The sequence below is a fragment of the Diadema antillarum genome, unplaced genomic scaffold (genome assembly GCF_040938485.1).
Source record: "Diadema antillarum isolate AM-2024a unplaced genomic scaffold, OU_Dant_1.0 scf00000078, whole genome shotgun sequence".
Lineage (NCBI taxonomy): Eukaryota > Metazoa > Echinodermata > Echinoidea > Diadematoida > Diadematidae > Diadema > Diadema antillarum.
In genome coordinates, this window is record NW_027270967.1 from 121,284 (window position 1) to 147,316 (window position 26,033).

Consider the following 26,033-nt stretch of genomic DNA (forward strand, 5'->3'; position numbering starts at 1 on the left):
CATCTTCTATCCCCCATGTGTATGTAGAATGCTGTTCAGCATTTCTTGGATGAGTTCCTGAATGCCACCTTCTCCCTGGGGCCAGACCACACTAGTCTCCTGGCCCACATCAAGTTCCTCTTTGACTTCTTTGACAAGCAGGCAGAGAAGCACGGAAACCCCAAGGACAACATCGCCACCACCTGGAAAAATAATAGGTAAAGTTTTCATGCTTGATTCATTTCTGTCTTACCCTCGTTATGTTGAACCACCCCCTTTCCCAAATCAATGTGTTATGTTTTTGTAGCTACTCTTTTTCTCTTTCTGTTTTTTTTTCAATACAATTCTTTCCCACACACCTCACTATTTTTCTCATTTTTGATACCTTTTTGCATCTTCCAAATGTTCTGTATCTGTCAAGCTGTCTTTCTATCTATCTCAGAATATTTCGTATATTGTCACTTATTGTCCATTATTTATTTCGTTATAGTCCTGTTGTGGCAGCCCTGTCAATTTCATTCAAACCCTTCTAATATGAAACCATCCCCTTTTATATACCATTGTTCTCTTTTTATCTCCCCTATTTCTCTTTCTAATTTTTTCAATACAATCCTTTCCCCCTACACCTCACTATTTTCCTAATCCTTGGTACCTCTTTGCATCAAATGCTCTCGATCTGTTATAAAGCTGTATCTCTCTATCAATCTCGGTCTGTATATTTCATTTATGTTGCTAATAATCCATTATTTATTTCACTATAGTCCTGTAGCTACATCCCTGCCAATTTCATTCAGTGTTGTTAATTGTTAAGTATTTATTTCCTGTTCCTCCTTATTATGCACCTGATAAGAACTACAGGTGCCTTGGAACTTTGGTGTCTTCATGAGTGCAAAAATATGGTTCATTAAACTGTGTGTTTGATGTACAAGTGGAGTACAATTAGAGTTAAAAAAAAGAGAAGGAATGCGGAGAAAAAGTGACTGTAGGTTGAGATACTGTATACGCTATATATTTCGCGGGGGTTTTATTTTCGCGAATTTCGCGAGTCGGGAGCTATTCACGAAATTAACAACACGCGAAAATATTACCTTCCAAAATGAATCCCTTGCCTTGATAATACGAACATTTCAGTACTACTATACCATGTCACGGCTTACCGAACAGACCATACTGGCTAAGCTTGTTTACGCACGTCCACGTCTACTTACGAATACTGTAGAGAGCCAATCCATTATCGCAAGCCAAGGGGACCCCTCGTCAGAAATCTAGCGTGACGGACTTAACCACTTCAAAAATGTTGAATTCTAACTTACTAGTTCGCAGAGTTTGGCAAGTCTTTTTCATGCAGTGTATAACTTGTATCATTCTTATTTGCTAGTAAGTTGAAAATTCACACTTTCTTTGCCACTTCATATTTTCTCTGGTCCCCCAATCGCAAATTTAACCACTCGCGAAAATGTGTGACAGCGGCAATTCGCGAAAATTTATGTACGCGAAAATTATAGCGTATACAGTACAAGAACACCATTACAGGGAAACTTTGTCATAATGAGCTACTGGGGACAAGTAAAATTTCCTCATTTTATCAGCTAAATACTGTATCTCGATCATTATAACAGTGATGAAAACAAGTACTACATATACTGTGCAAAAGGAACAGAACCTGCAAAGTTACCCCATATCAGATATCTCGCTATATCTCAACTCATTCCAAAGAGGTTCCACTGTATGTTGTGCCTCAGCAGAGGTCGCATGCATGCTTCTTCTTTTCAAGAGAGGAATGATGGTAGATGCAAAACAGAAATATTGTATTGATAAAATATGAACAGAAGTGACTAATTTCTCTTCTTTCCCTCGACCCCCGTCTCTCACCACCTCTTGCAGCCTGCCCTTGCGCTACTGGGTGACGTCCATTTCCCATCCATCCTTCATCTTTGACATGCAGCAGTCGCTGACCGCCGACTACTGCATGAACGTGCTGACCAACATGCTGGACAATGCCTGCAGGAAGATTGTCCCCAAATACAACCTGGTGAGGTCACATGGCCACTCCTCTTCTCGCATATTTATCCAATATCCAATATCCCAAATTATCTATTATCTCTGGGATCTACAATGTAGGTTTGCCATGTGGTATGACTACTGTCAACCTTGCCTAACTGAAATCTGTGTATACTGAAGGAATTGCTTCGACTTTGGAGAAAATTTGACCCATGAGGGATTAAAATCAATAGAATATAAAGACAAGAGTATGCCAAAAGGCCTTTAATTTTATGATAGGTGATTATTTGACTTACAGTGTATGAGAGGTCGTCCTAAACAAACTTTTTTACTGTATATAGAGTTACTTCATTCTTGGGAACAAGGGCATGTTTAGTCTTTCTTTCTTTCTTTCTTTTTTTTTTTTTTTTGGGGGGGGGGGGGAGAAGGGAGGTGCATGAGGAGGGATTTTCAAAGCCCCGAATCACATAATCATGCTTCTGTGACACCTTGAAGAGACTGCATTTCAAAATTAGTTGTGTCAATATAACAGGAATTAAAGTTTAGTGCTCATACCAGGATAAAGTAAAATGCATTGTTACCCTAATCCAGTATCATCAAAATTTTACTGTGTACTACACAGACCTCACAAGGTCATTAGTACTCTCATTATTGAATGTTTCGTAGACACTAATGAGGTCTTTGAACATCGATGGATTGATAAAATAAAGAATGAGAATTTCTTCTGGCTGTCCTGCAATGTAACTTGTTGAGGATGGACTGATTTTGCTACAAGACATATTTTCCATAGACACTTGCCCGAGTACACTTGGGACTCGTCCTCAACAGATTAAAGACAATTTTAACAGTATCAATGCAGTAGATTGCAAGTACAATCAATGTACTCTGATCAGTTTCATGGTTGCCACACCCATAGTGTTGATTCTAGAAATTAACGGACTGTTGAAACACCCTTCACTTGTCACCATCCAAACCCACAGGATGCATCGCTGAACCGCATCCTGTACAGGCCAGAACTCCCCAAGTACATCAAGATGGTGGAATCGTACTACAACGCCATCGCAGACCTGCCTGAGATCTCTCTGGCGCAACTGGAAGAAGCCAGCCAGCAAGTATCCAAGGTAACAATTGGCAGTTGAATCCAACTGGATAAATCTGTCTATGAACACACCTCATGTTGTTAGTCTGTGTGCCCATCTTTAACAACATTTTGGGCAGGGGAATGTTCAGAAGGATGAAAATGCCCAATTTTGGGTTGATTGGATTTTTTTCTTCTTCTTCAGTATCATGGTACCAATTCAGAAGTAGAATCAGATTTAAGTCTGCAAATTATAGATGTATGGCAAATATTAATGTAGCATGATGGATGCAGACGAGTTAAAAAAAATTCTCTTATTTGAGCTCTTGCTCATTATAAGTGTTGTTGTTTTTTGTGGCAGAATTTTGGAAAGTGTCTTAATTGCTAAATTTGTATGTGATTCATAATTTTTAAAAAAAAGTGTTTTTGAAAATTAGAATTCTTTCTTCTCATTAATTTTGGAAAATTGTTGGTACTGTCTGATTTTGTGCACATTCAGTGAATTCAAGCAGTTCTATGAAATTTGTTTCAAATAGAAAACCTGCAGTGAAATTCAGAGGCACCAGAAGAAAAAATTATGAGCTGATCAAGCACTCTGGCCACAAGGACATGTTAGTCTAGGGACTAGTTATGCTCAGCCTTTGGTGTCAGAAGAATTATTATGTGATTATTATATGATATCATGTTCTGGTAATTGAAATGTTTTCAAACTCAAATCAGGATTTTTGATATATCCAGAATTGAGTTTGGAGGTGTTTGAATATATGCCATTTGAGAGACACTGTCTTTTTACTGCAGGGATGGTATACTGCTGCACGAGAAATAGGAATGGCTGTGCTACTCTTCTATGTTTCTTTCTGACTGATCTTTATGTGGCGATAAACAGAGTAAAGTGATAAAAGCATCTCTTTGCTGTTGTTGTTTTTTTCAATCATTCTTCCAGGAATTCTCATCCTACTTCAGTAGACTAGGAATGCTGCACCAGCTCTATCAATTTACCAAAGAGCATACAGAAATGGTAAGTGTTCAAGGAAAAGTGTCTGTTTTTAATAGCAGCATTTTAGAGCACTCGTATAGTATCCATCTGCACTTAATTACTGTAAGTCTCAACCTTAATTTCAGGGAAAGAGTTTGAAATATGAAACAATGGATTTGAATTAGTCCATCAACTTTGACGAGGTAGGGCAAGTTTTGGTTGAAGTTGATGACTTTTTTATATAGTTGTGTTGCTGAATGAAAATGAAAGCAGTCTGTCAAAATCAAGATCAAATGAAAGTGAGTCCTTCAATACCGATGGCTGGTAAAGCCAGAGCTGATAAAAGCTGATTGTTTAGTGAAATATGACTTCATTTAAATTCAGAACTATGTCTCAGTTTGGTAAAGAACACTTTGTACAGTGAAAACAATGTGTCATCTCTTGTTGATGATGATACACTTGTAGTCCTCGTGCTTGCAATATTGTAGGAAAATGAGATGACTCTGTGTAGTGTTAAGAAAATGTGTCGGTCATGCAGGATGTTGGTATGAATGGATATGTGATAGAGGGCACATTATGTTCATGACACCAAAAAACTATTAAAACAAGATATATTATGTCTCCTTCTTTTTCCATTTTTTTCTCCTTTCCAGTTGGAAGAAATCAGTGCAATAATCGAGGAAAGAGACGACTAGCTTTCAGCGCGCATTGCGTCACCACGACTACCGGCAGCTCCATGGAGACCAATTATGCAATACTGAAAAAAGAAAATAAAATGAGAAAAGTGCAAAGTTGTACATAGGCAAGTAGGCAAAGGGTTCTCAAAGTCTGCTCTAAAACGCCATGGTGCTATACCTATGTGTGGAAAATGTGAATGCGTCTCGGTTTTGTGGTGTTGAAACTGTCCCCCCTCGAGACCTTGTATCTGTCTGTGGTGTATATTACCGAGAAAGATGCTGTCGCCGATTGTCACTGCCATGTTAGGGTCAGTGCCCAAATCTTTAGCAATACGTGTAGGTTGGTAGGCTCATCTTACAACGGAGAGACTGGAGCGGAATTTATACAATATTTTGACACTCCCGAGAGTGTGCCATGAGGATGGTTCTTGCAGGAGGCTCAGTGGATTTAGCCAGAGAATCTGTGCAATATGGAACTTGACTTTCATCCTATGAGCAGCTCCTGGATATGCTCCGTTGACCTGCATCTACACTCACCATCAATTGACGACCAACAATCTTGAATCAAGACTTGGTCGCATTGCTGTGTGCCCACATGTAATACCGAAAGCAACACAGGGAAAAAAAAACTATGTACTAGTGACGGCGGTTGGAGGGTGCAAGCAGTAGTTCAAGTCGTATCATCATGTCTGTATTGTATCCTTCACCCCCTTCTCTGTGGTCGAAAGCGCATCGTGTTTCCGCATTTTTGACAAGTTTTGTCCACCATCTAGCTTTAGGGAGTTTGTGACGTGATCATGTAGAAATAGCCAAAGAGACAAATATAGACAACGCATATGTGACATATACCCAAGTAGTTATTTCCTGTGTTGGAACTTTCCATCAGTGTGACACTTCTTGAATGTATATGTAAGCTATGCCTCCCTTTGGGCTAGTCTGTGACAAGCTACTATGAAGAAGGTAGGTGTGATCATGTCAGATGTAAGTACAGCGTAATGGACATTGCTCTTCGCTGTGGCTTGGACAGTCGTGCATTCCAGAACAGTTTCTCTTTTGCTGGACGGTGGAGACAAAGTGCTGACGTGACTGGCCTCCAGACCTGGCCCATCGACATATAACAGAGAACAAGAGGAGCCTCTCCTCGCTTGACGATGGTTCCTCTGCAACTTCTGGTTCATATGGGACTGTAGACCCAATGAAGGTCTATCAAAGTCGTGAAGAAGAGAGTACAGAGGTGTAGTTAATTTTTCAGTCAATAGATTTGACATGTACATCTTTTTGCCTATTCACAGTTTTTGTTGGTTTTGTGGTCCGCCTTGTCACCAAAAATTTGAAGTACTTTCCTTGCTAGCCAGTACTGCAAGTCTTGAAGGCTCCAAAATCTGTATTTATTTCCTTGTCTTTTTTTCTGCAACAAGTCTCCCAGCTGTTGATGTAATACCCGACGTATTTTCTTATGGCAAGTCCTGTAGTTGTATTAAAGATGTAAGGGGCATTCGTAGGATTTTTTTTTTCCAAAGTTCAAAGTCACTGCGTTCTGCAAAGAACCGTTGTAATGGCACCGCCTTACGGTGATTATTTTCAGGAAAAGCACAAACTGACTATTTAGCATGATTGTTGCATACAATATGTATATCTGTATTGTTGCAAGCCCGCATACGTCTACACATGGATACCACATTCTTTTTCTGCAGATATAGATTTTCAGCAATGCCAGAACATATGAAATATTTCATAGGGAAGCAAAAATAAATGAGAAAAATAAATATATAAATGGCATGATTATTTCAGATTCTCATCATAAAGGCAAAGACTTACAAAAAGGGATGATTGTGATAAGTCTAATAAGTCATATAGACATGTATGTATTGCCGTTGCAAAAGAAATATCTAGTCGTACATGGCACCTCTAAATCCTGCAGCTAATTTTGTGATGCCATTGGTGCAATTATGAAGTAATTTGTCAACCCCCCTTCCCCATTTTGGGTGTACAGGTACCATTAATTCTGATGGATGCAAAATCACTTCAGACAGAATGCATGGCCTCTGTAGAGTTCTCTTGTAATCATGCTGGCTTGCATCATTGATAACCAATTTGTCCATAATAGATCTCCTTAAAATCCATGCAAGATTGAGATATTGTCTGCAAGAACGATCTGGTGCAGTCATGTCTGTTTTTAATACTGTATTGTACTTTAACTGCTTGGTCTGTTATTGGTCTGTTTCATCATGCAAGTGCATGTCCCATCCAAAGTGTGTTTACTAATTGTGTGTTGTTTGTACATACTGGAAACAGTACTAAAAAGGTTTGAGACATGTAATGATTTGACCATGTCCATTTTGTAGGCCAAGGTTACTGTTTTATCCCCCATCTCGATGAGCAACAGGGTTTAAACGTGAAAGTAGAATGAATGTTTTGACGGAGAGTCTTCTATGTCCCTTTGGGATTTGTTTTTCATGTTGCCATGATTCTGTGTTTGGGAATTGTCTTCTGTCCAGTAAAGTATGCCTATTGGCAGATCCCTGTCGTACAAGGGAAATAGGGATGTAGCGTTCAGTGTGACTGATTCCTCGTGTTACCAAGACAATGCAACCCACCTCGTGGTTGGTAGCCAGAAGGGTTTTTAACTCTCATCCCCGAATTTGCCGCAACAGAAGGTGACAAGACACTTGGCAAAAACTTACTTCATTCCCAGGTGTGAGCAATGTGACATGGGAAGGGTGCGTTGTGGTCCAACCCTGATGACTTTCAAATTAATGTGAACGTTTCCTGCAATTACGGAATATACTCTTGATTGTCAGAATCTCATGTCCTGTGACAAAAATGAAATGCAAATATTTGTGATAAGTATATATTTTTAATGTTTCTGTAATATTATTTTCTTTCAAGTGGTAATGGAGATATGTTTTGTTTGTGAACTCCAAGTAGTTGGGGCAAATAATTGAATTGTATGAATATCAACTTGCCATCCAGTATGTGGGACTACAAACCCTACAAAGAGAGAGAGAAAAAAAAATGCTCAAACGTGCTCAGAAGGGTTTTTGTCTTGTCTACTTCAGTATCAAAGAAGTTTATTCTTGAAAAGAAAATTCTGTAACTTCCAACGAACAAGTCAGAAACAGGTTCCACTATATTTATACATATATATATTTGTTACCCATGTACAACTATAAAAGATAAAATAATTTTTCTGGCACCAGCCGGGTAAGAATTAATTCCCACACTGGGTATGACAATTTGATGATATTCAAACTGTGTTGATTGTTTTGTACTTTTTTATTTATTTCTTGAAAAAAAAATATATATATATTTCTACCTGTGTCTTTATGTTAACCCATTTACTAAAATATATGAATATATATATATATATCTATATATATGTACGACTGAAATTTTGAAGAGGCTTATAATGCATACTTTCAAACTAATCTGATGTAATGTGTAATATCGTATGCGACTCATTTGTATGAAAACAAAAAAATAAATAAATGCTACCAGTACTGCTGGTCGAGTACATGAAATGATATGACGGCATTTTCTTCTTTTTTATTTCCACATTCTGTGTACTCATTTTGCTTCCATTCATGCAAGAAGAGTAGCTTTTGATCCAGGTAATAGGTCTTTTTCTTCAGTGAGTGGCGTCACACGATAAGTATCATTTGTTTCAGACATAAAACAAGAAAAGGGTACTCCCATTATAACAATGTCATTGAGACTGGCAGTTTTCTTTTGTTATATCAAAATTTTGTTATACAATGAAACCCCGTTATAACGAGGTCCGTGGGACTGGCGATATTACCTCATTATAACTGGTACCTCATTATAACCGTACGCATCAAAAACAAAGAAAAACATAAGCACGACGTCATATACCCATCAATCAAACTTACGGACATCCTTTGCATTGTTATTACACAATTATGGATCATTATTGTTGCGAGAATAAAGGGAAATTATTTGTGAATTGATACAAAAAAAGACGAAAAAAGTAGGGATCGAAATGCGTTAATACTTTATTTTTCTTCCGAAAATCTCTTCGCATAATAGTTGCACATTATATTCTTGACAAGTAGGCCTATATTATGTTTGTGATTCTTTCTACACCCATCTCTTCCTCTTGTATTGAACCATTCTGAAAGAATGATATTTTTTGTTTGTGAAATAGTGTAAAATGACAATGAACAAAATCAGATTGTATAAAATGCGTTTAAGTTTTTCTAAACACCAGCACAAATAGAGTAACATACATGCGTTGTTTACCGCAACTTTCGAGGTATTTCACGCTGTTGGTGCCCAGCGGGAATGCGATGATTTCACGAATCATTTCAGCTGTAATCTTATACAATGTGTAACAGGTGTATAAGAATCCAACTTTCATAATTCAGACAGAAAAGTTAAAACCTCAAACTTTTTGATACGGAAAAAGAAACAAGGCATATTGACTTTATCTTTAAGGCTTATTATCGCTTTTTGCCAATTTTCTCAGCTTCACTTTTTGCACCTGAATCAGGGTGAGGCGGTAACAGGTCATACATACATCAAGGACATTTGGGGTTTTTTTGGACAAAAACTAAAAGTGAAAATGATACATCTGTAAAGATTCAAGAAAATAGAGTTGTATTTATTTCTGGTCCCTTGTGTAGATAAAAGAGGGTATTTGTGACTATAATATTCATACAATATTCATACATACATTTATTCAGTAATAAGAAAAAATTGTTTCAATATAAAATGTTTACAAAATGTAGCAGGTACAGTTCTGAGAAAGCCAGAGGCTTGTTAAAATAGAATGTACCCTTGAAAACAAATCATACACATATTGCAAATTAAACATTAAAATATCAAATGATAAAAGGAGCACAGAGAGAATGAATCATATCAAAACAAGCACAAAATTGAAATTGACAGAAATTACCAATAACATCAAGGGAATGAATATAATCACAAAGTTACATGAACTGAATTCCATTCAGTGCACATAATTTGATTCACAGATGATGATTATTACAATTCATGACACAATTCATGGATGACACCTTTGTCACAAATGGATTAACATTCTGGAAAATTTTTTCGAAAATTTCTACATTCAAAGAAAATTTTCACTCATGGCTCTACTTACATTGTAATTACAATAATATGCATGCCACAACTCTCCAGAAGAAGTTATCTACATATTTTTATTCAAAAACAGTGTTAGTTATCAAAGGCGGCATAATACATGTAAGTGTTAGTTATCAAAGGCGGCATAATACATGTAAGACAAACACAAACAGAAGCATTAAATATGTGCACGAGATAAAAATGCATGACAGTACAGATGCAGAGTCCCTGTGATGTATATTTATATTGCACAATAACACTGCATACAAGACACAATTTGGCTCCGTTTTAAAAAAGGAAAAGATGTCAGTGGTAAAACCTCAAGTTTAGTAAACTTCTCTTGGGCATACATATGTGAGCATTAATCTGAGTGTACATGTATGCTTTTGAATACACTGTACATTCTTATGTATATATTTGTGTGTATTTGTATACATTTGTATGCACAATATACATTTTCTGTGTGTGTACATGCATTGTATATATCTTGAATTAGCAAGAGTTAATAGAGTCAAAGCTAATGACATCTCTAAGACCCCGTTTACAGTGCAAGGTTGGGCCAAGCCCTGGCCATTCCCAGGCCGAGCACGGCCTCAATTGCGGTACTCTGTCCACAATTCTGTGAGTTTATCCACAATTCTGAGAGTTTACAGTGGAGGACTGGGCCCGGGCTTTTAATTCAAACCTTTCAATATTTTGTTGTACGCTACTCTGCTTGTAAACAAACGAGTATTTGGGAGCACGCCGCTAGCAATTCGGTACCAGATTTGGCCCAGTTTGCATTTACAGTGAGAAGAGGCCAGGCCGAGCCCAGGCTGAGCCTGAGCGGAGACTACCTCCAGAGCTTGGCCAAATGCATGACCGTTTTGGGTACCGCATTAGGCCTTTTGAGCATTTACAGTGAAAGGAAGGCCGAGCTGAGCCCGGCCTTTTCACTCACTGTAAACGGGGTTTATGTGACAAGACATTTAAATAGGAGATACAGACTGTACAGTTCAGAAGAAAGACCCAAAGAGGGTATAGCACTCACCTGAGTATCGCAAGCTCACTTTTCATGCATTCTTGCAGACTGCACTGTATTATCGAAGAGGAACATAGCAAACATGGAGGTCTCCAGGGAGGCATGGTATTCATTGCGTTGTATACATTCTGTCACACTGGCAGTAATACAAGATGTACATGCCAAGTTTGGTGAACATCTGACTATGCATTTTCAAGGAGATCAAAATAGCCCTCGATTTGGTCCCACCCTCTCAGGGCCCCCATGGGGACATCCCGAAATCTATCATGAACACACTTGACACTACAGTCACCCATGTAGCGGGATACAATACTCGTAGCACTTACTTGGCTCTACATTGTATGTCATCTGGTTGCAGAGAAGAACGTCTTTAAAGATTCTTTGATTTTGGGGCATTAGGGCTACACAGAAGATTGTTGTTGTTGTTTTTTTAATGGTTTTAAAATCCATCAAGGGGTTCCCACATAGGAGCTGAAAATGCAAAAAGCTTACGCACGACGGGTGCTGAATGATTGCAACAGCTCACTCCAGCCTTCAACTCAGAATGTAAGGCACATAAAAAATTGTCAGATAACATGTGCTAAAATTTTGTGCTGACAGTTTAACGCAATTAACATGAAAAGGCACAACTACACTGTAAGATCCTGTGGAACTATATTGCTGATCTCAGTTCAGAGCAGCCAACAAATTCAACTGGCAAGAAGAAGGAATAAACGTGAAAGACTCTATCAGAACATTTTCTATGCTACATGCCCTTTGGAAGACCCAAAAATAATGAATAAACTACTAATAGTCATGATATATATAATGTGTCTCTTCACTTGAAAGATTCCCATGATTAAATTTTCTTACAAATGTATACTGCATAGTATAGTACAGTAAATTTACTGTCTACAAATGTTGCAAGACCCAAAACTTACTCTTTTTTTTTTTTCATACTTACAGTATGCATTAGATATAGTGTGAAAAGCCTTGAGTTAAATGGAGCAAATCCACATTTCAGAATGCAAAGGAGTTTTTGCATACCATCATGACAGAACAAAATTGCACTATAGTCTGATCCACAGAGATGTCCATAGAACTATGAATTAAGAGGACACCACACAAGCAAACCAGAAAAAATAGTGTCCTGATAAAGCAAACCATCCATCAATAGGATTGAGGCACCTTAGGGGATCATCATATCGACAATGATTACCCACTAGCGCCCAGAGGTTTCGCAATAAGATTTCACCCTCTATTCGCGTATATTCACATGAAAAGAAATGCACAGGTTTTGTGTGTTGCAGCAGATCAAATTGCATAGTCGGTTGATACTGGGATGATATGAACCACACAAATACATTGTTACATACCATTCCTCACAAACCATTATTAAAAAACAAAGTTACATATGCAAAGATGGATGTGGAGAGGATTACATGCACGGTTTATCAGTTCTACAAGAGGGGTGGCTATGAGCGGTCCAGGAGGTTAAAGAGGTCAAAGAACTTTCTTAGCGATTCTTGCAGAACACTTCAGTTCCACACAAAGACAGCTAGATGCCCAGTCTACTGTATCTTTAATTTACATTTTCTTAGTGATAAGTGTAATACAATGTCTGTACCTATTCTTGGATTAAAGGAGTGCAAAATTATTTGTAACCTGCCCCCCACCCACCTCCATCTTCATACATGTGCATATCATTCCATATCTTAACGTACAAGGTTTCTCACACTCAAACTTAATTTATATATGAAGTGCCCAGTACAAGTTTCATTCTTTTGAATGATAGTGCAAGTCTATTTAGAATGCTAAGAAGGGAATAATGAATCTAACCAGGCCGGGCTTTTTGGCCTGTTCTGTGGCCGGAGGAGGGTTGATTCAACCCCCATCCCCCTGAGATCTCGGCCGTCGATCGCGCAATCGCCCTGAAAATTGGCACATACATTACTTGTTGCGTAATCTACCAAACTATAAAAGAAAAAAAGTGAAATTTTCATTTTTTGTATTTTATATTAATTAATATGCATGAAATCATAAATTTTACTCTAATTCAGAAAATAAAGCTAATGGCATCCTAATTTTTGGTGACATTATTCCTTGTAGCATTTCTAACAATGTACTTGAAAAAAAAATCTGGTATCAAAGTTAATTTCTTATGTATTCTATTGTTTTATGAATTTCTTATGTATTTCTCTGTTTTTTGAACTTTTGTTTTTCATTTTTTCCACAAAATTCACTTTAGAACCTATTCTGAGCATTATTATACTAAAATTAATTGATTTTTAGCCATTGAAAGTGAAAATAATCATATCTTTTTGAATTAGGTGAGAAAACTCTATTTGCATAGACTTTGTACACAAAATCACGTTTTTGAGCCATTTTCCATCTGACAAGCATGTACAAAAGGTCGTACAGCGTCGTACAACAGAATGTCCAGTTTTTACGAAAATGGGGTCATAAGATGTGCAAGACTTGAAAGTAAAAAGTCAGCGAGCAGCGCGGTCAAAAAATTTCGAATGGTTGTCGAAAAATGTCGAGGGGGGTTGATTCAACCCCCCCCCCCCCCCCGGCCCTTTTAGGGTTAAGTTGGATTCATCTACCGTGCTCCACTTGTAGGAAAAAAGAAATCAAACGACAGACAACCACTGCAATAATACTTTCCTTGTCCTTTACTCGTAATCTGGTGGGAGCATATTAGGTTAAACATGACCAAGAAGCCTTGCTGGACTTGTTTTTGTTTCAATCTTATTTCTTTATTTTTTCCGCGACTAAAACAATATTTCAAGTAAAATGAACTTATAAACATGTTACGTGATGTCAAAAAAATCACAAATAAGACCATATTACATGTATAGTACTGTGTTTGTCTCACACACAAAAGAACATACAAATATAAAAAATAGAAAAGCACTCAGAGAGCGCAGAAGACCTCCACCAAGCAGCTCATTTTTAACCATACATGCATCCCTCCCAATGATAGCTTAAAAAAAAAAGAGAGCTTAGAAGTGTTTACCTCATAAGCTTCCTACTGCGTAGCTCCTTGAGCAAAACAAAGCTTTAGTGCGCATATGCAAACCTCACATATGTGCAGCTTGAACTCAAAAGTTCGCTGACCCTACATTTTATTTGCCAAAATATTAAGAATTTCTTCAAAAATTCATAAAAATTCCAGCTCACTCCCAGAATATAACCATCTTTTCCTTGTGTCACTTTAAAATTTTTTGTAAGTTTCATCCAAATCCATTCACAACTTTTTGAGTTATCTTGCAAACAGACAAATCAACGTCAACATAAACATAGCGTCATTCCTTGGCGGATATAATGAGTTGTGCATTCATATCACACTGAAATGGTTGGGGGGGGGGGGGGAATGCTTAAGGGTACCATCATCAACTGAGACAGACCTCGATGGTGGCCCCAGTAAAGGATTACAATAATGTATATCATGTCACATTTTAGATATCATACCTACATGTACAGAAATACTGAAATACAATCAAACCTGTCCTTGGTGCCCACCTGTCTATAGCAGCCACCTGCCGTATACAACCACTAAAAAACAATTCCCCCTAAGACAAAAGCCGTGCTCAAAACCGCGTCTAGAGCGGCTAACTTTTTTCGTCTTCCTTGGGTGGCTGCTAGAGACAGGTTTGACTGTACGCATATCATACTCTGGTTTCCCTCCTGTGAAGATTGGTTACTATGACGGATCTCGAACAGAAGGCTTTATGCACCGGAAAGGAGATGATGGCTGCCGTGGCGATGCCGAGAGAGTCCGAGACTGATGCCGCCCCGAGGGCAAACTCTTTCTGTCCTCCTGCAAACTAGAATGTGATGATAAAACAGAAACAAGTTTTGATATGTACACATCAAAAATATATTTCAGACATGCACACCTGACACATTCTAGTAAGAGGCTTCAACTGGGAATATGATAGTTTGGTTCAAAATAACCAGGAACATTCCATTATTTTTTCTGGAAAAAAAAATATTCATTCGGATATATCAAACTGATTTGTTCTGAAATTTGAAATTGAAAACCATCCAGAAAATATTCAAATTTGTTTTAGCATGTACTGTAAAAGTGGAAATTTTTTCGCGGTGTTGAAAATATCCACTTTTACAATAAATGATTAATACGCTTCATCTTCATGTAGTGCACAAGTGCATACACAAACAAAGGAGGATATATGTGTGGCGCTCCGACGAAATGAGTCATAAGTCGCACGGGGAGTTTTCCCGTAATGAGCCGAAAATGAAGGGGAAGCACTGCTCTGGTCGAAATTTTTTTATTACGGATTTTGATTCCTTGATGTTTTATCTGTTTGTACAGAAAATTTCAGCGTGTAAGAATGAGTACAAGTGTCCCAAATCACAGTTTTTCTGAGACAATTTTTTTCGGTTACATTTTTTCGAACGCTCGCCTTTGCGTTGCGTTTCGCACCTATTGTTCTTGCCCGATCGAGACTCCGCCTCCGTTGCTAGGGTGTATGCTAATGAGGCATTGCTCTTGACCCCATTGAAGACAAAACAAAGCATGATGCGCGCGGCGGCGTCGGCGGCCAAGCGGCGAGGGCTTTAGAATATTACGCAATAATAGTGAGCTGACCAAGGCTATCGATTGCATGACCAGCGAGTTTCGTTTTATACATGCCCTCCATTTCATGAAGTGGTGATTGATGTGACGCACAAATCGCGCTGAAAAAAATAATTCCATCGAACGATCACGCAAAATTTATGATACTTTATCTATGAGCCAATACAATGATCATATATCGAACTTGAAACCTCTTTATGCGAGTGTGTACTTTTACAACGGTTTTTAATTGGCCTCATTAATGAATTCATTCAAATAATCATAACTTTCTTTCCCTGGTATGTGACTTGCTGTTTAAAGTTCATCTCTGGAGATATAGTAGGGCCTAAGTTGTCAATTAAATGTATTATCGTTTTTATAAAGTCGACAATTCGTGTGATAATTCGCCAAATGTATGTAATGCGTACTATTATTTCCCTGGTTAATAAAACTTATTGCCCTATTTCTTATGATGGTTTGGGCCGTGACGGCATGGAGAGAAATCGGAAGACAAACATTATTAATGCCCAAATAGGTCGTGTTCCCTTTTGAGGATATTCTGACTCTTGTCATCTGTGTATTTTTTAGAAGTAGGACCTAATTGAGAAAGGGACAGAAAGCTGTGTCGCTACTCAAAAGTGTGTTTTTTCATTTTGTTTTGTTTTTTGATCAGAATGTGTGTAATGATAGCTGTTTGTCGTGTATTGCGTGTAGCTGACATGTGAGAGGTCAAGTCTGCAAAGAATTTGGCTAACAGCTTTGCGAAGTAGCAGCGCTAATTGCCCATTGAATTGCGTATTCTGAGGAATTTCGAATGAAAGAACTCGGACGACACTGTTCACGCCTTGTATCCGAATAAACCCCGCATCAACGAAGCCTTAAACAATGAAAGGTAAACTTCCTGCTATCAAGGGGTGGATAATCACGCAACCAGTATTCTTTCGTCGCCATTGATAGCAGAATCAGTGACGGAATGGAGTAACAGTGTTGGAGGATCGGCATTATGTCTGCTAATTTGCAAAAGAATTTTTCAGTCCCCTTTTGTCTTCAGAACCACAGTCAGGGACGCTAACTTACTCTATCTCCTACAAGCTGTCGTTACTATCTTAAAACGTGAATTTTATGAAAGGTTAAAAGTGATCGCGGAATCAGTTCTTCTGCGTGACACATGCAGGCTTTTATAATAGCATACCAAGCTTAAATCGTTTACCTGTATAGAAAGGGCAGGGATACACACTTATCGCAATCATCCGGATTTGAGAGTGATACACCGTCTACTACTTTTCTTCATCTTTCCCCCAACAAAGACCATGGTAATTCAAAACAGACAAACAAACAAACTAACTAACTAACAAACCAGCAGTTGCATTATATCAGAACGTATACAAATTTTTGTGTTTCATGTATGTATCATCTCTTGATGTATAGTAGCGTATCCGGGCACTTACCCCCTGGGCAACTACCCTCCTGATAATTACCACCCGGATAATTACCCCCAGGTCTATTCCCCCTTAGGGCAACAACCCCCCGGACAACTACCCTCCTAGGGCAATCACCCTCCAGGGCCATTACCCCCTAGGACAACTACCACCCGGTCATCTACCCTCCTAGGGCAACTACCCCCAAGGGCAATTACCCTTAGGTCATCTACCCCCCCGGATAACTACCCCCTGGGTAACTACCCCCTGGATGACTACCCCCCGGATAGCTACCCCCCAGATAACTACCACCCGGATAACTACCCCCTGGATAACTACCCCCGGAGAACTACCCCCTGGGTAACTACCCCCCGGATAACTACCCCCAGGATAACTACCACCCGGATAACTACCCCCCGGAGAACTACCCCCCGGAGAACTACCACCCGGATTACTACCCCCCCCCCCCCATAACCATACCCCGACCCCCACCCCCGCCCTCTCCTGATACCTACTGGACAACCCTCCCTCCCCGCCCCCCGAAAGAAGTACCACCCTTTGTAATTTTTCCATAAGTTCATAACACCATATCAGAAGATGCACCTTTCTCTTACACTGTCATCATTTACTCTTTTGGCTTGTCATTTTCTACCGTTATAACACATTAGAAGATAAACATAAGAAAAGGAGAGTTGATTTCACTGCAATTCATATTTCCTTAACATTAGCGAGGGACCCTTCGACATAAAGCCATAATTTCTGATAGGATCCGGGCACGGTTTTATGAAGTCAGTCCTGACAAGCTGTCAGTTCCACACAATTACCAATCGTTGTAGGTCGATCAAAGCAGGTCCATGGTAACAAGTCGGTGACTCGAGCTTATCAATCAAGCAGAACCCATGGTTTTATTGAAATTATTAGAGACTAACAAGATGTCATAACTGGCAACTTTTATCAAACGGTGCCCTAATCTGTCATAAGAGTAAGATTACAGCTTGTTTTACATACAAGTAGAATTGTGCTAGTTTTCAAGTTAAATGTTCTCGACACTTTAAGGGGAAATCCAGTTCATATATAAGTTAGTCTGATTAGAAAGAGTAAAATATTACGAGTTTAACGGTATTTCTTTTTTTTTTACAAAACACCCCTAGTTGTTAACGAAGTCTTTTGTCCTGCACCCTCTTTTTTAATAGATCTATAGAGAGTTGTAGTTGACAGAATCCTTTTTACATTATATGGCTGCTCTGTTTTATCCCGGCCATTTCAAGAGTATTTTTTTTTTCACAAAAACTTGAATCCTTCTTGGAATAACATGCTCTTTAATATTTCGTAAGGGATTTCTAATTTTCTCACCCAAAAGATATTTAAAACCTGAAGTTAGGTCTCGACCAAAACCAGACGATATGTAGTGAAAAAATGTTGTTGTTTTTTTCAATTCAAATAGCAAACGTTGTTCGAAAATAACAATAAGAAACGTAATTTTCTGGGGGAGAGTTATTGTAAGAGGGGTGACTGTTTGGAGCCTAATTTTAATAAGGAGTAATTGTCAAGGGAGGTAATGCTCTGCGGTGATCATACCAAGGAGGTGACAATCTCTTCCCACATTCTTGATATACTAGTTGTTAATGCCCAATGATGCAGTAGGGCAATTCTGAAATGAGCGTTAACGGTATAACAGTAAAATAGTTACAAAATTGATGAAACAATGCAAAGAGAGAAAATTAAGACAGAGACGAAGAACACAAATAAAGATACAGTGCACTCCCATTACAACGAACACGGTTATAACGAAATTTCGTTATAACGAAGCAAAACTTCTGGTCCCCAAATTATCGCCATTAAAGTCTATGGTACACAATTCGCTTATAACGAAGACGGTTATAACAAAATTTTCGTTATCACGAAGTATTTTCTGAGCACCACTGACAAAGAAAAATAAAGGAAATGTGCTCCGTTTTAACGAAATGCGGATCGCATTCGAAAATGCGTAGCGGAACAAGCATTTTTAAAGCGTCTCTGCATGAGCGAACGCATCATTGAATGTTCACTCCGTGTATCACGCACAGTTTCCGAGGGGAACTTGCATTATTGTAATACAATAATCTGAATTCAGATAAGGTTAGTTTCATTGTTCCGAAGTCCTTTAATACAAAACACAGATTCTGATACAACTAAATGTCCGTAATAGTTCGGAAATGAAATATTAAGCACATTTTGGCGTTATTCCATAACAAAGGTTCGTTAATCCGATAATAAAATATGGTCGTTATTCTCATTCTTATACGGTTCGTTAGTCCGAACATGATAGGAATTCAAAACGTTCGTTAATCGGAACATTACAAAAATATCGTTAATGCATGGTGAAAAAAGGAGAGTACACTAACAAAACTTAAGAACTGCAATCCTTATAATCGTCTTAAGATAAATAAATCTTCGAAATAACTAACCTTTCTCATTTTTTTTTTCATTAACAAAATTTCTTCGGAATAACGAACCTTATTTCATTTTCGGATGAAAAAGCCTTCGGAACAAAGGACTTTCTGAATAGTGAACCTTTCTCACTTTTTGATTTATAAACCTTCAAAATGACGAACCTCATTTCATTTTCAGATCAACGAACCTTCGGAAAATGAACAATATATTATTTTGATCTAAATCATGAACTTTCGGAATAATGATTCTTCAGAAATGCGAACCTTCAGATAAACAAACCATCGGAATCCCGGGAATGGCAAAACTTCGGAATAAGGAGCCTTCGGAGTAACGTACTTTTATAGTAAGAAAAGAACTTTTGGAATAGCGAACTGTAACCAAATCCTACACCGTCATTTTCTCCACATGTGTGACAACACAAACAACTTTATGCTCTTTTTAAAATGTAATATTTAAACGAAATTAAAAAGGTATTCTCCCATCTCACATAGCTTTCCAGCGTATGAGGATTCAACAAACAAAATTTTTTATGCGTGGTTTCCTTCTTTTCCTTATACATTGCATATTATATTTGTTCGGTTATAATGAAATTTCGTTAAAACGAAAAAAACAAAAACAAAAACAAAAAACTGCCGGTCCTGAGCATTTCGTTTTAACGGGAGTGCATTGCACATGAACACACACGAGATAAATCCCTTGTAATGAGAGAAAGAGGAAAGGTGAGTAATGAATGACAGGAATAGACTACCTTCACGGTGGACAGAGAAAAGCGAGAGGGAAGAGGAAGATGATGGGTCAAAACCAGGGCACGTGAGGCATGAGATATAAGCTCCTCAAAATAAAGAAGTGTTACATGGAGTTGTTGTAAACCATTGTGGCTAAAAAAATATTGCAAAAAGTATAACTCATTCTGAAGTGTAACATTTCTTCAAAATGTCTTTAATTCAATGGTAAAGGCATTCAAACTTAAAGGGACTGTACAGTACTGGTTGAGGTGGGGATTCATGTTTTGAACATTCTTCGGTGAGATAGTGAGAAACATCTCATGAAATATGAAAGAGCATGTAATTTTTAAAAGGATTCAACGTTTATTTGATGAAAATTGGTGTTCAAATGGCTGATATCCAAAAAAAGTGATAATAATAAAAGGCGACATGCCCCACCTTTATTAGGATCTCTTTGTTTCACCTTGTTTTTGGATATCTCAGCCATTTCAAAACCGATTTTCATCAAATAAACTTTTGATACCCCTTAGAATTGCATGATCTTTGACATCTCATAGAGTGCTTTCTGAATATCTCGCAAAACGTTAAAAGCAAAATTCTCACCTCGACCAGAACTGTACATACCCTTTAAAACTTCTTTTATACTATACTATCAAGAGAAATCCGAAATTTCGGAACAGTAAAAGAAAATACAGATTTAGCGAAAATAGTTTTGGTGAAAGGCATTGACATTTACTGGATTACCGGGTAGGATATGAAGGGACAGCTTCGTGTTTTATGAACATAGAGTCAGAATAGTAGAGCAGATAAGCCGAAAAATTGTGCAAAATTTGACTAAAGCATGAAACTTTCACCAGTGTTAGTACATGTTACGAGATTCATTTTAAGATCGGGAGGTAAGTCTGAATTGACCTCTGATGACCTCCAAAGGTCAATGACCTCAAAATTTGATAAAAATTGATATTTTGCGTCATTGATTAATGTTAAATATGGTAATGATGTACTAAAACTCATTTTCGTTACAGTGAAATTGTCTTCATGTTCCATAGAACCCTGACAGGTTTCTACCTTTGACCTCTGATGACCTCCAGAGGTCAATGACCTCAAAATTTGATAGAAAATGACATTTTGCGTCATTGATTAATGTTGAATATGGTAATGATGTACTAAAAACTCATTTTTGTTACATTGGAATTGTCTTCATGTTCCATAGATCCTTGACAGGTTTCTACCTTTGACCTCTAATGACCTCCAGAGGTCAATTATTGACCTCAAATTATCAGAATGTTGATATTTGGTGCAATTGGTTGATGATAAACATAACGCTGTCCTAAAAATTAATTTGTGTTACAACTGAATCTTTTTCCTATTCCTCAGATCAAGGGAAATTATTTACGCGTCTCTGCCTTTCTGAGGACTGTGACAGGTCAATGACCTCAAAATATCAAAATATTGATATTTGATGTATATTCAATGGTTAACTGTTTACCTGGTGTGCAATCATGCATTATGCTATTAGCATATACTCCACTGTATAAGAAGTGTCTTCTCATTCCACAGAACATTGGTCATTACCCTGAGTATATCCAACTTTGACCTCTAAGGACAATGAGAGGTCAGACTTTTAGAATATCACTAAAAATTTGTGTAGGATTGCAAATATTGATGTTTGGCTTCATTGGTTTAATCCTAAATGTTTAATCATGTACAAATCACGCCTTGACGTTATAATCAAAGTATGTATGCACATTCCGCTTTAAAGCATTGGTTCATAGTAACAGGTCTGAGGAATGTGAGCGGTCAATTATTTCAGAAATGAAGCTTACGTGTCTTCAGTGATGGCAGTGACCTCAAATATAATATTTGTTTGGGTAAGTTATGCAGACTATAGCTTGCATGAAATTATATGCAACATTATCCAATTTGCACTGGACAAAATTTGTACGCTTAAACATGGAAGGTGGGGAGAGGAGTACCATATTTTGGGTTGATGCTTAATAGTTTGTGAACAGGCATATGGCAAAGTCCCTTGAACTGGATGAAAGGGTGACAGATGCTAACCAGAAAACAACAGGCCCACCTCATCAGCGATGTACGTCACGAGTCAAACAACCCGACTCGTACAGCCCATGAGTTACGCAGCCCACGAGTCATACATCCCGTGACCTAAACACTAGATAAACAAGGTCAATGAGCTCGGCATCAAATATAATAGGCCCACAAGCTGTGCGGTCCGCGAGCTCGACACTCGAGGAAAACAAAGCCCACGAGATTAATATATGTATTACATCAGAAAGCTTAATCTATTCAGTGTAGGTCTTGTGGACCTCCCCCTCCCCCCTCCCCCCCCCCCCCTCCATGTGTCGGATTCGTATGGGCCTGGTTTGCCTAAGTGTCAAGCTCATGGGCAATGCTACCTAGTTTCCAGCTGGCGGGCCTGTGTTGGTCAGTGTCAAGCTCGTGGGCTGTATGGTTCCGGTGAATGACTCATGGTCCAGGAGCATACAGTGACGTCATGGACCATTTGGAAGGCGACATACTGTGAGGCATAACATGCATTCCACATGAAGCAACCCTGTGTCTTGCAACTTGCTATTCTCATCCAATTAAGTTTGGGTCATTACGTCAGGCAATTTTGGGCATTTTTTCAATGACCTGTTTTAATAGGAACCTCAATTCCAAATAGGAGTGGAACTACTATTTACTCTAATTGTCTTCTTTATGCTCGATACTCCTTAACACTTGGGCCTGGCCAAGAGTTGTGCCCCCATGCCCAAATATTGGTTGTTTCCAATATGCTGCCATCCGGTTTGCATCATATGTGTGAATCAGGGTACGCTGGCAGCGGGTAATATCACCTGCATGATCCGGTTAAGACTCTCTGCCAGCAAGTGGTGATTCAGTGTAACCTGCTGAAATTGGTCTAGATCTATACCCTCGATCTCTTTTAAGACAGGGCAGCATCTGCGTCTTCAGTGAAGCACGCGATCGGCACACAGATCTCCTCCACGACTAAACTGGATAGACATCCTGTAGTCAGACCAGCGTTCTTATAGGTCCACAGCCACTGTATGCGATCATCAGTCTTCCAATGGCAATATCTAAACAGTTTGGGTGAAGGCAAGCTTTTGTCTCTATGATGAGTGCATTGCACATAGAGTACAGGATGCACGAGCTGATAAGAAAGGTTCTTTTTGAATCGCGGGATATTCTACACTCCTTTCTCAGGCAGAGGTTCTGAATTATCAGGTCGTGCTCAGTCTGCACACAGTGAGCTGAACACCATATCAAGTATACGTGTGTAATGATTGTGTGTAATGATATGGGAAAAATGCATGGAAAAATCAAAATACATGTTTATGTATTTTACGTGGAATCAGTTCCTGTTCCGAAAATGCGAGGCTGTATTGCAGGTGGCCTATTGAAGGTGGCCTTCAATTTGTTTTTCAGAGTATATTGGCATGTTTAACAGACTGTAACTCACAAATATGCCTCTTGAAATGTTTTGAAAAACTTCTGCTTGCTTTTACATGAGCGGATGATTATCAGTTGTTTTTTCTGCTTTTTCATTTTGTGTGAAACAAAGTATTGTTTCTCTTCAAAAGATAGCGTGCCAATTAATCTGCACTTTAAATACTGTTAGTGCTCTATCGGCCCTATAAGACATTCAAACCCACCTTCAGCCTAGACATCCGTAGACGTTGTGGTGTCGAGCGGGATCTGAACATCTCCCATGAAGCGAGACTTCTCTTTTCTTTTCTTTTCCCCACTAACAATGTGAAACAAAGATATCCGTAGGCATTGTAGTATGTAGTCGTGGTAGAGCGAGACTTCTCTTTTCTTTTCATTTCCCCACTAACAAACAAGTTTTCAATAGCAGGAAACATAATAGAGGTATTCGCACATACTGTTTACATTTCCCATCACATGCATTTTAGCGTGCCAATTAATCTGCACTTACTGTTAGTGCTCTATCGGCCCTATAAGACACTCAAACCCACCTTCAGCCTAGACATCCGTAGACGTTGTGGTGTCGAGCGGGATCTGAACATCTCTCATGAAGCGAGACTTCTCTTGTCTTTTCTTTTCCCCACTAACAATGTGAAACAAAGATATCCGTAGGCATTGTAGTATGTAGTCGTGGTAGAGCGAGACTTCTCTTTTCTTTTCTTTTCCCCACTAACAAACAAGTTTAGCAAGAAACATAATAGAGGTATTCGCACATACTGTTTACATTTCCCATCACATGCATTTTAGCGTGCCAATTAATCTGCACTTACTGTTAGTGCTCTATCGGCCCTATAAGACACTCAAACCCACCTTCAGCCTAGACATCCGTAGACGTTGTGGTGTCGAGCGGGATCTGAACATTTCTCATGAAGCGAGACTTCTCTTGTCTTTTCTTTTCCCCACTAACAATGTGAAACAAAGATATCCGTAGGCATTGTAGTATGTAGTCGTGGTAGAGCGAGACTTCTCTTTTCTTTTCTTTTCCCCACTAACAAACAAGTATAGCAGGAAACATAATAGAGGCATTCGCACATACTGTTTGCATTTCCCATCACATGCATTTTAGCGTGTCAATTAATCTGCACTTACTGTTAGTGCTCTATCGGCCCTATAAGACACTCAAACCCACCTTCAGCCTAGACATCCGTAGACGTTGTGGTGTCGAGCGGGATCTGAACATTTCTCATGAAGCGAGACTTCTCTTTTCTTTTCTTTTCCCCACTAACAATGTGAAACAAAGATATCCGTAGGCATTGTAGTATGTAGTCGTGGTAGAGCGAGACTTCTCTTTTCTTTTCTTTTCCCCACTAACAAACAAGTATAGCAGGAAACATAATAGAGGCATTCGCACATACTGTTTGCATTTCCCATCACATGCATTTTAACATCGGAATTTTCATGTACACATTTTGCCTGGAAAAGAATTACCAAGAACTTTTCAACACAATACATGTTCAAAAGAAGCCATTTGGTTCTAATTTACTCGACAGAGTGACTTATAGGGGCCTACTTATCACTGTCCACGTACTCGAACAGTTTTCGCTAAATATACAAGCGGATGTTCACAAGACTGCAAGGAGTAGAATGATTTGCCCCTTAACATGTCAGACTACTACATCTCTTGAAATATCTTCAAACGTAAAGTCATTCCTCTTAAATGATTACTCTCGGTCGACGAATGAGGTCCTCGTCTGCATGTCATTGTCGATCTCGTCAGTGTGACTGCATGGGCCGTCAGTTGAGCGGTCTGCCGTCACGCTGTCAGTAGGCCTATTCTCTTCGTCACCATCACTCTCCACTTTGTATCAGTCTGACAGGGCGCTTCAACATCTCCGATGACATCAGTTGACTATTTGGAGTTTGTAATTGCACTCCAAATTGGCGTAAACCAAAGTTTTGTGCTATCGTGACTCCTAGTTTTTCCTAATGTCCTGCTGCTCGCCGGTTCAGTCATGACAGTCAGATCCTCATCACATTCACAGCGTAGGTCGATGGTGCATTCGGCGTCGATAAAGATTAGTTGGTTGACTTGGAGGGGGGGGGGGGCATGATGTACCAAGAAAGGGGAACTCCTGACTTTATCTCTGTGGTCTCCAACTATTCTCAAAGTTCCTCAAAATTCCAAAATACTCTGCAGCCTTTGCTTCACTACATAGTGTGAAGCCGCTCCCACTGTGCTTGCCACTCTAACTGATTTCTCGGCTGAGACATGTTTTTTTATAACTAATTTACTAACAAACTTCCTTTCCCTAAAGCATTTCATTGGCTCAATCTTACATTGGGGTGTGGCGTTCACTGGAAATTAATTTCTTACCGGTCAAATGTTCAATTTGCTCCTCCTATTCGTTTCTGTGAAAACTCAATTTTCTATGATTCATCTCAATTTCTGATTAACTCGCCCACTGTCTTTTAGTTTCTTCATTCACTTGTTCTCTGTAACCACTGGTAAAGACTTTATTGTTTCTTGGATATCAAAATGATAAACCAAATGAATATTAGTGTCCTTATGGCAACCAACGTCATCGTTGTTCTGGGTCATTATCCCTGAATT

At 38.8% G+C, this 26,033-nt stretch overlaps 2 protein-coding genes across 2 annotated transcripts in view; one reads left to right on the top strand and one right to left on the bottom strand.

The window, feature by feature from the left end:
* LOC139717617 (plexin-A2-like) overlaps positions 1 to 5,325 on the top strand; it is a gene marked incomplete at its 5' end in the record, with an annotated part of 115,159 nt that extends 109,834 nt beyond the window's left edge. Inside the window, 5 exons of the mRNA XM_071629124.1 lie at positions 28 to 197; positions 1,864 to 2,011; positions 2,961 to 3,101; positions 4,002 to 4,076; positions 4,688 to 5,325. Of these exons, the coding sequence (XP_071485225.1) occupies positions 28 to 197; positions 1,864 to 2,011; positions 2,961 to 3,101; positions 4,002 to 4,076; positions 4,688 to 4,729 (576 nt within the window). The remainder of the gene's footprint in view (positions 1 to 27; positions 198 to 1,863; positions 2,012 to 2,960; positions 3,102 to 4,001; positions 4,077 to 4,687) is intronic.
* Positions 5,326 to 5,686: 361 nt separating this feature from the next.
* LOC139717618 (battenin-like) overlaps positions 5,687 to 26,033 on the bottom strand; it is a 47,633-nt gene continuing 27,286 nt past the window's right edge. Inside the window, exons 14-15 of the mRNA XM_071629125.1 lie at positions 14,492 to 14,644; positions 5,687 to 5,914 (exon numbers count right to left, since the gene is read on the bottom strand). Coding sequence (XP_071485226.1) covers positions 5,687 to 5,914; positions 14,492 to 14,644 — 381 coding nt within the window. The remainder of the gene's footprint in view (positions 5,915 to 14,491; positions 14,645 to 26,033) is intronic.